Source organism: Kryptolebias marmoratus, linkage group LG10 (genome assembly GCF_001649575.2).
Source record: "Kryptolebias marmoratus isolate JLee-2015 linkage group LG10, ASM164957v2, whole genome shotgun sequence".
NCBI lineage: Eukaryota > Metazoa > Chordata > Actinopteri > Cyprinodontiformes > Rivulidae > Kryptolebias > Kryptolebias marmoratus.
Window position 1 is genome coordinate 22428601 of NC_051439.1, and position 9529 is coordinate 22438129.

The 9529-nt window shown below is 46.1% G+C and overlaps 1 protein-coding gene across 5 annotated transcripts in view; it reads left to right on the top strand.

The window, feature by feature from the left end:
• The window catches only part of slc4a11 (solute carrier family 4 member 11), a 64080-nt gene that overhangs the window by 13258 nt on the left and 41293 nt on the right, over positions 1 to 9529 (top strand). For all 5 annotated transcript variants that reach the window (XM_037977753.1, XM_037977755.1, XM_025010962.2 and 2 more), the window contains one exon: positions 7549 to 7599. In XM_037977753.1, the coding sequence (XP_037833681.1) occupies positions 7566 to 7599 (34 nt within the window). In that variant the 5' untranslated portion in view covers positions 7549 to 7565. The remainder of the gene's footprint in view (positions 1 to 7548; positions 7600 to 9529) is intronic.

Below are 9529 nucleotides of genomic sequence, written 5' to 3' on the forward strand. Positions count from 1 at the left end.
GACGTCACGTGTCTTCTTCCTGAGTTATTTGGGGTTATTTTGTATTCCACGCTACACAAACCCACAAAGAAGAGACTAGACCGCAGAAACGGTGGCAAATCACTTTAGAAACAATAAATATTGGGTTAAAGTTGCGGGAAAGTTGCGATTTCGCAGGGTTTGCTTGGTTTTGCGTTAATAGTTGCGATCGCAACATCGAGAAATCCTGGAGGGTCTGATTAACATTTAGAGACGCTGTGAGCAGACAGGACAGGAAGGAGGAGAATAAAAACCTGCAGCCCTGATAAGTGATGAGCAATAATGACTAAAATACGTCATTTCAGTGAATTCAATCATCAACCAGGATCTACGAGCTGCTCCTCCTCAGCAGAAGGAGTCGGCTGAGGAGGTTCCCAGGAGAAGGAGACCTCACCGGAGATCCAACCCGCTCACATCAGATAAAAGCTGAGCGGGCCGGCTGCGTCACAACCAGTTTAATCAAAGCAGAAGAAGAGAAGCAATTAGCAGGAATCCCCCGAGTGCCGGAGCTGTTCCTCCCGTTTTATTCCCTCCTTTTTCACAAAAACGGAGGCAGCCAATTTCTGCGGCGAATCTAGTTAGTGTGTAGCGAGCTGTGTGCAGCAGATCAAGACCTCAGCGGATCTGTCTCCCCTCCGCTGCCTCACTAAACACAACGAGGAGCGGCTGGCTTATCTGGTACCTGGAACATTAAAGAAAAGAAGGAAATGGGCAGAGGAAATGAGATGGAAAGATATGTAAATTGAAAATAAGACGTACAAATAGGCGGCGAAGAAATGGTCAGAAATGGCTCCCTGTGCAAACCTCGGTCACGACGCCGCGCCGCAGAAATGACCAGGTTCACGCGAGGAGCTCACTGTAACTATTAATCCCTCTCGATGAAAAGAGCCGAGGATTAAAGCTTCTCTGTCTGCAGACCCGACCCGGCTTCGTTCAGAGAACAGGAGACAAAGGTGCTGAAGGACAGAGTTCATTTACAGACGGAGAATTCTCCTTTCCTTTCTCTCACATCGTTCAGCTTATTCAAGATGGCCGCCGTGACGTTCTGCTTCCTCTTCTTTTTAAAATATTTAACTTTAATTTCACATTTCCTCCATAGAAATGCATGAAAATCTCTTCAGCTGCTGCCTCTGTGCTGATTCCAGCTGCTGGACCGTTCTGGCCCACTCTTCTTTCCAGCGTTGCTTCAGCTCTCTGAGGTTCTGGTTCTGGTTCTGGACCGTTCTGCTGTGTTTGGGATCATTGTCCTGTTTGTTACATCTGACTCCACAATCAGCCCAAACCATCAGCCCTCCACCACCGTGCTGACAGCTGCAGTGCATTCTGGGTAAACATCTGTCCTCTGGTCTGCAGAGGAGCCCAAACCATCAGCCCTCCACCACCGTGCTGACAGCTGCAGTGCATTCTGGGTAAACATCTGTCCTCAGGTCTGGTTCTGCTCCAGAAGTCTTCTGGTTCCTTCTTAGACAGAAGAGGCTTTAACCTTTGACCTTTGACCTGCTGACTGAGGCCTGTAGAGTCTGATGGAGCTCATTGCACGGTCTGACCTTCAGGGTGAAGATCAGCTGCTGTCTCCTCCTGTGAATAATCTTCCTCTCTGTAGAACGATGGACTCCAGATGACCTTTGACCCTTCCCAGGTTGCTTCTCTGAGGTCATTGCTGATGTCTTTCCGCCCTGGCGTTGTGCTAACACCTGTAGCTCCGGAGCAGCAGAACCTGCAGCTTTCCCAGAGGTGGATCATCAGAACCTGTTGTGTTTTTGTTCACCTGAGGTCAGATTTGGGTCAGGGATCACATCCAGATCAGTTTCTCTACATCCTGAAGGAGGGTGGACTTTGTTTTTCCCGTGGCGGAGGCTGAAATCTCAGCCTCAGCGTCAGAAAATAAAGCTGTTAATGAAGCCTGACATTAATGCTAATGACTCCATTCATGATGAAGAGGAATAAATATGCAGGCTTGTGTTGACGGATTCAGCATCCCTGTCTGGAATCTGAGTTACTGTAAGACTTCCTGAACTTCGTTAATGATTTCTTCTAATCAGCACAGAGAGACCTCAGCCTGGGTTTGGAGCGTTGACCTTCTTCCTCTGAAGGGACGCCGTTAACGAGGATTCTGCTGCAGTCAGAGCAGAAATCAATACGTCTTCACGTTCAGTTTGTTCTGTTAGGCAGTCATGAGGAGGAGGCCAGCCCTGGTCCTCAGGGCCACCACCCTCCATGTTTCACCTGTTTCACGTCTTCATCTTCTGCAGAAACCTGTTAATCTCCCAAAGATTCAAACCAGAACAGTTGCAGAACGGAGATTAGCTGTTATCTGCATTTGTGCACTTCGTCTCCTGAAGGTGGAATCTGACCGGGCGGCGAGCCCAAAGTCACAAGATGGCAGATAGTCTTTCCCCTTTCCGCGGCGCTCTCGATTTCCCCGCGTGAGCCTCGGAGCCGAGCAGCTGTTGCTTCAGTTTTAAACATCCCCAGATAATCGGTGCAACATAGGCTTTCAAAACTAACAAAGATTCTTTTTCTTTTTTTACAATTTTCCTGCAAGTTTGAGACGCCTGCCGGTTCACGTGAAGGTTTCAGCCCTCAGACAAAAATAATCTTCAAGTCGTTCAGGGACTCGACTTCAATACAATCCCTGCAGGATTTCGCAGAGCATTTTCCTAAAAGTTGCGATTTTTTTTTTTTTTTTTACTAAAATCAATAAAAACCATAACTTTTAATGTATAAACCAAAAATACTTCCTAGTTTTGTAAGATAATTCCCAACAAACATTGACATTCTCAAAAGGTGCTTTATTTGAGAACTTTGATAGCTTCTAAACTGACATTCATGAGCATTTCTGGATTGTCCCTGGTCTGCAGCTCTCCTCACATGTTTTGCAGACACAAAGTGTTTGTCGATGCGTTTATGTTCCATGATTACACTGCAGGACGTGCAAAACAGCTGCAGCTGGGGAGGAAACTGGTTTGCTGAAATCTTTGTGGGCAAATGTGAAGCATTAGCGCACATTTTGGCTTCGGTCGCTGCTCCTGCACGCTCCCGGCATTCTGATGTTAACAGGAAGTGACGTCACGTGTCTTCTTCCTGAGTTATTTGGGGTTATTTTGTATTCCACGCTACACAAACTCACAAAGAAGACACTAGACCGCAGAAACGGTGGCGAATCACTTTAGAAACAATAAATATTGGGTTAAAGTTGCAGGAAAGTTGCAGTGTTTTGGACAAAGTTGCAAAAAGTTGTGATTTTGCGGGGTTTGGTTGATTTTCCTGGAGGGTGTGACAATTGGATCTGCAGTTTGTCAGCAAAATATCTCACCGATTGGGTGAGTCCAGCCAGTTCAAGATGGCCGCCACAGCTAATTGACCTTTGCGAGCAGATAAATGTCTGTCAGTCCTACAGATATTGAGCTGGACTTTAGTGTGGTTGTAGCTGAGAGTCACCCTGAACACGTTAGGTGGGATTAACATGAGGTCCTTTTTTAAGGTTTGGCTACAGCTCACACACACACGCACACACACACACGCAGCGTGGCGTGTCAGAGACGCTCGCTGGACATCAAGTGGCGCGGGGACAAGTGCTTCATCATCTTCAGCGGCGTCCTTTCTCATTTCCATCAGCGCTCATTTGGCGAAAGAACCGGTCCGTGAAATGTTCCCATCAGAAGAAAATCAGCCGCGTATTAAAAGGAAAACTGTGTCGATTAACGCACAATATTTTGACAGTCACTAATTATTCATTTGGTCGTTCAGGTTTGTCTAAACGAGGCAGGAAGTAAGAAAAAGGTGAAATTAAAGCGTGAGAAACCGGTCTGATGGCGGCGTGACCTTCAGAGGTTAAAAACTGCACCTTAACGTTCCCTCGGATGGCTCCACGACTGCATGAGCATCGCCTCGAAGAATTACCGCTCTATCTGGACAGTTATTGTCACAGAAAAGCCCCGGCATCACCACCTCCTGGCGGTGGAGCCCAAACAGTTTCTATGGCAACAGGAGGAAAACCACATCAACAATGAATGTGGCTCCAGTTTTGGTGAGAAAAAGGCGATTCTCCTGTCCTCGTACAGATGTTTGCTTCCCTCGCTGAGGCGGGGCACGCCGTTCGAGGAAGGGAGCGTGTCCCAACGCCGCCCGGACGTCACGGCCTTCGTCTCCGCGGCGTAAAGACGGCTGGATTTTCTAACAGCCTCCAGCTGCTTCCAAATGGCTCCATTGAAGCAACTTCTGACCAATCAGACGACGCTCGGATCAAACCCCTCGAGTCGAAGCTGCTAACCACGAGACCGAGAGCCGCCTTCGTGGAGGACAAAACAACAACAACACAGATAAAGGCCAAATGTGGGGCTGTGTTCAGGAACAGGAGGGTTCCCCCCTCTCTGAGGCACAATTAGTCGTCATGGACCCCCCCGCCGACGCAGGGGGTGGTGTTTAATCCCAGGGTTTGTCCCTCCTGCTGCTGCTGGCATCGTCCCGCAATGTGTCAGCTGACAGATTTTTACACAATGTCTTCAGGTGATCGAAACTCCGAGCTCCTGAAGCTGTCAAACCATCCATCCATCCATTGTCTTTACCCACTTCTCCATTCCGGGTCGCAGGGAGCTGGTGCCTATCTCCAGCAGTCACTGTGAGAGGCGGGGGACACCCTGGACAGGTCGCAAGTCCATCGCAGGGACGCATAGAGACAGACAATCATTCACACTCTCACCTAGAGACAATTTAACAGTCATCAAATAACCCACGGACCATGTTTTTGGTCTGTGGGAGGAAACCGGAGTAAACCCACATGTGGAGTTTGCAGGGAGAACATGCAAACTCCACCCAGAAAGGCCCCAGCCCGGGAAGCGATCCTGCAACCTTCTTGCTGGGAGGCAACAGCTCTAACCACTATTCCACTGTGCCACCCTTCTCTGACTCAAAATGATCAACTTCGGCAAACACTAACATGACTCTAACCCAAGATACTGAGCTGAGATCCGGTGTGGTCGAAGCTGAGAGTCGTCCCCTCAGAGCGGACATGTTGGTTTAAACCGCGGCGGGTGATATGCATTCCTCCAAGTAATGCTATTAATCTCACCCAGACTGATTTTAGTTCTCAGTTTCCAGTGTGTTTTGGAAAAATTGTCCATTTTATTAACATTTTTCCTTATTTTCTTCCTTTATTTTACGCTTCATGAAGCCTTTTTTATCGATGATTCCCGCGACTCGTGTCTGCCGCGGTGAAGGTTGGCGTCCTGAAGCTGAATCTGAGAGCGTTCACACGTATAATTAAGGCTTTGCTTCGCGATGAATTCATTTCTAACGGACGTTTTACTCTTCTCAAGGACAGCAATGAGTCCCATTTACTCAGAATTATATTTATTCGTTTGTCAGGTTCAGAAGCTAACGGCGATCAGACTTCGGCTGTTCGGTTTTAGGAAGAGAACATCGTCTTTGCTGAAAACCTCGGTCTGTTTTTGTCTCAGCTTTCTGTAAAATCCTCAAGTGTCTGACTGTCTCCTGCGTACAAATACACAGACATACTTCAACTGTAGTACCTGTAGTACTTCTACGGGCAGAAGTTTCCATCCACTCATCGTGAGCCTGAAGGTCATCTTCATCTTCAGAAACGATCAGAAAACTCAACTTTGATGATCTGTAAAAACAAGAACTGGGCTCAGAAATGTCCATAAACTCCCACTAAGATCGGGTCAATGTCCCTCAACAAGTTGGACCTCAGGCCTCGTGTGTCCACCAAGAAGCTTCTGGCTGATGGTTGACCTCGTCTTCTTGGTGGACTTCCTTAAACTGGATGGTTCAGAGACAGGGTGAAGACAGGGCTTTAAGAAGTCCTGAGGGTTCGTCCAATCAGAGTCCAGATCTGTTGGTTTGTCCAATCAGAGTCCAGATCTGTTGGTTTGTCCAATCAGAGTCCAGTCCTGATTGGTTTGAGACAAAGCTGGAGGTAGTCCTCCTTCAGTACCACAGCATGATGCTGCCACCACCATGCTTGGCTGTTGTATTCCTGGGTCTGAAGGTTCCTCCGAACAGTCTTCTTGTCTTTGTGTCCACACAGCTCAGTCTTTGTCTCATCTGACCATCAAACTGTCCCCCAGAGGACAGCTGCAGGTTTCAGTCCAGCTTGGAGCTTCTGTCCTGGTCCCCTCAGTCCACGATGATGTAAAACTGTCCTGACCGTGGACAGATGAGTCTCAGTCCTTCTGATGGGTGATGTCAAGCAGAATCTACCAGCTGCAGTCAGTCGTGATCACTAACGAGTTCAAATCTTCAGGAACTTTCGGCTTTTTGAAGGACTTCAGTGATGGTCCGATTTTATTTTCTGACTCCTCTGTGTTCTCGGATGAAACAATCTTAAAGGCCTCGGCGTGTTTGTTGTTTTCCTCCTCCTCAGTTTGGTTTAAAGAGCAGAAGAAGAGTCTGATTTCACGGGTCGTAAAGGGCTGGGTGGACCGGATGTGTCTGTGGGGTCTGAGGCTCGGCTCAAAGGTGCAGAACCAGCTCCAACTTCCTGTTGGCACGGCGGCGGTTTCCTCTTTCCTGCAAACATCGCCGTGCATCGTTGCACAGAACGAATCGTGCGCCGTCATCAGAGACGAGGTGCAGCCTCTGTGGGTTTGAATGTTTTTACACGAAGCTCAAAGTTTGAGCACAAAAAGACGAGAAGCACTTCCTGTTTGTTCTTATCGCCAAATCTTTCTGACGGAGGCCGTCATTAATGCTTCCTCTTAATTCTGCAGCTACGTCTCTCTGCAGGCGGCGTTCGCGGCTGAAATGTTTCGTCAAACAGGAAACGGCTGTTCTGGGCCCTCGTGTGGATCGTCCCCTCCTGCCTTTTGTTTCTTTATAATAAGCTGTGTGTGTGTGTGTGTGTGTGTGTGTGTGGAGGGGGAGGGGTTTGCATTCACTTAATTAATTCCGAGTTTTAAAAGTTTAATTCTATAAAATGTTGGAATACAAAGAAAGCTTTCTGTTCACATCTGACTTCCCTGTCAGGGTTAACGAGATCAACTTTGCCAAGATTTTAAATAAATAAAAATAACCTTTTTGACGTTACTGAAAGGCGGGCGATCATGTAATCACTGGTGTAAGTGTGTGCTTGTCAGCAAAATATCTCCTGAAACCAGTGGACGGCTTTTTAAAGAAACTCACCCGGCTGCTTGGAGTCAAACTGAGTCAAGATGGCCGCCGCAGCTGAAACCTTCTCCGGTGTGGTAGTAGCTGAGAGTCATCCCCAGCAGAGACGACTCTCAGCTACTACCACACCAGATCTGAGCTCAGTATCCGTAAAACTGACTGAGTTATGGCCTTTAGTGTGTTGGCTCTGGCGGCCATCTTAAATTGGATTCCCTTCAAACATTAATCAGTTATAGACGCACATCCAGTGATTTCTGTCTGTAGGTTTGGTTGAAATCCATCCAGTGGCTCACCAGATATTTTGCTAACAGACACGAGTCTTTGCCTTTCGCCTTCGGGTGGTGAAGTTCTGGTCTTCATCGATGCTCAGATGTTTGTCTTTTGTTTGTGTTGCTCTTGCAGAGGCTCCTCCGTCTGGGATGTCCAAGAACGGATACTTTTTTCAAGAAATGGGTGAGTCTGAGCGCCAGGGATGGAAAACAGCCGAAACAGCCGAAACCAGCTGTTTTTATGTCAGCATGTTTAGACGTTTGTTGTCCATTAAGAGCTCAGATTCTGCTGCTTTCTGCTTTTCTGTTTGAGTTTTACAACCGAACTCCTGCAGACCTTCTGCTGTTTCAGCCGTTCATGAATCGAAACCTTCGGCTCGTTCAGCTCGTTCAGCTGACGGCTGCTGGGACTTTAAGTTTTTCCAACTTTTAGACTTTTTAAAATATTGAACTTTGTTTAGAAATGTAGAAACACACGGAGATCATTTTAGTTCCTTCAAAAACTTTGTTCCGTTTGAAATCTGCTTCGGCTACTTTCAGCTTTTAGCTACTTTTTAGTTTTAACTAGCCTGTTGCTACTTTTAACAGTTAGTGTTTTGCTACTTTTAGCTACTCTTTGTCTGTTTTTAACTTTTACCTAACCTGTTGTTATAGCTAGTGTATTTCTTTTAGCTACCCTCTTGTTACTTAACTAGCTTTTTGCTACTTTTATCTAACCTTTTGCTACTTCAAGTATTATCTATTTTTTTCTACTTTCAGTTAGCCTATTGCTACTTTTAGCTAGTTTTCTGCTACTTTTAGTTTTTAGCTACCTTTTTGTTACTTTGACTGTTAACTAGCGTATTGCTACTTTTAGCCGTTAGCTAGCCTATTGCTAATTTTTCACTTCTAGCTGCCTATTGCTCCTTATAGCTTTAAGCTAACCTATGGCTACTTTTAGTTTTTTATTAGCCTGTTACTACTTGCAGATAGTTTTAGTTTTTTGCTGCTTTCAGCTAACCTTTTGTTAATGTGACTGTTAACTAGCATGTTGCTACTTTTAGTTGTTAGCTAGCGTATTGCTACTTTTTAACTTGTAGCTAACCTGTTGGTACTTATAGATTTTAGCTAACCTATTGCTACTTTTAGCTACTGTTCTGCTACTTTTAGGTTTTAGCTACCATTTTGGTACTTTTAGGTTTTAACTAGCCTGTTGCTACTTACAGATAGGTTTGTTTTTTGCTGCTTTTAGCTAACCTTTTGTTACTGTGACTGTTAGCTGTTAGCTAGCCTGTTGCTACTTTTTAACTACTAGCTAACCTGTTGGTACTTATAGCTAGTTTTTAGCTGCTCTTTTGTTCCTGTGAGTATTAACTAGCCTGCTGCTACTTATATTGTGTTTTTTAGCTTTAACGTCTCAGTTTCAGCTGCTTCCGTGACGTCCTCCAGCTGATTCGGCTGCGTGTGATTTACAGAGCTTAGCGCCTCCCGGCAGCGTTCGGATAGAAATAATAACTTTGTTCTAACTGCAGTTTCATTACCTTGGAGCCAAGGAGAGGCTTCTCCCCGTCTCCCTCAGCCAATTATTCCCTTTCTGCAGAAGGCCTCCCGCTGCAGCTCAGCAGAGCTGTCTGTCATCAAAACACAAATTACTTTATTGTTGGGATGTAAGCAGAACCTCCACTGTCATTGTCGGGGTTCATTAGGGAATGTTTGTCTGGAAGCTAAATGCTCTGAGTTACACATGGAAAAAAGGGAAGGGATCAGGTTAGCATGGAAAATATATGTTTAAATACATCCACAGATAAATGTACCACAACGTGTTCGTCTGCAGCGACGAGTTCATTTAAACCCGATGGCTTTTAATCAGTCTGACATCAGAGCAAGGTCCTTCCAAAACCTTCATCCATCCAACCATCCATCCATCCATCCATCCTCCATCCATCTGTTCATCCATCCATCCATCATCCAACCATCCATCCATCCATCCTCCATCCATCTGTTCATCCATCCATCCATCATCCAACCATCCATCATCCAACCATCCATCCATCCATCCATCATCCATCCATCTGTTCATCCATCCATCATCCAACCATCCATCCATCCATCCATCATCCATCCATCTGTTCATC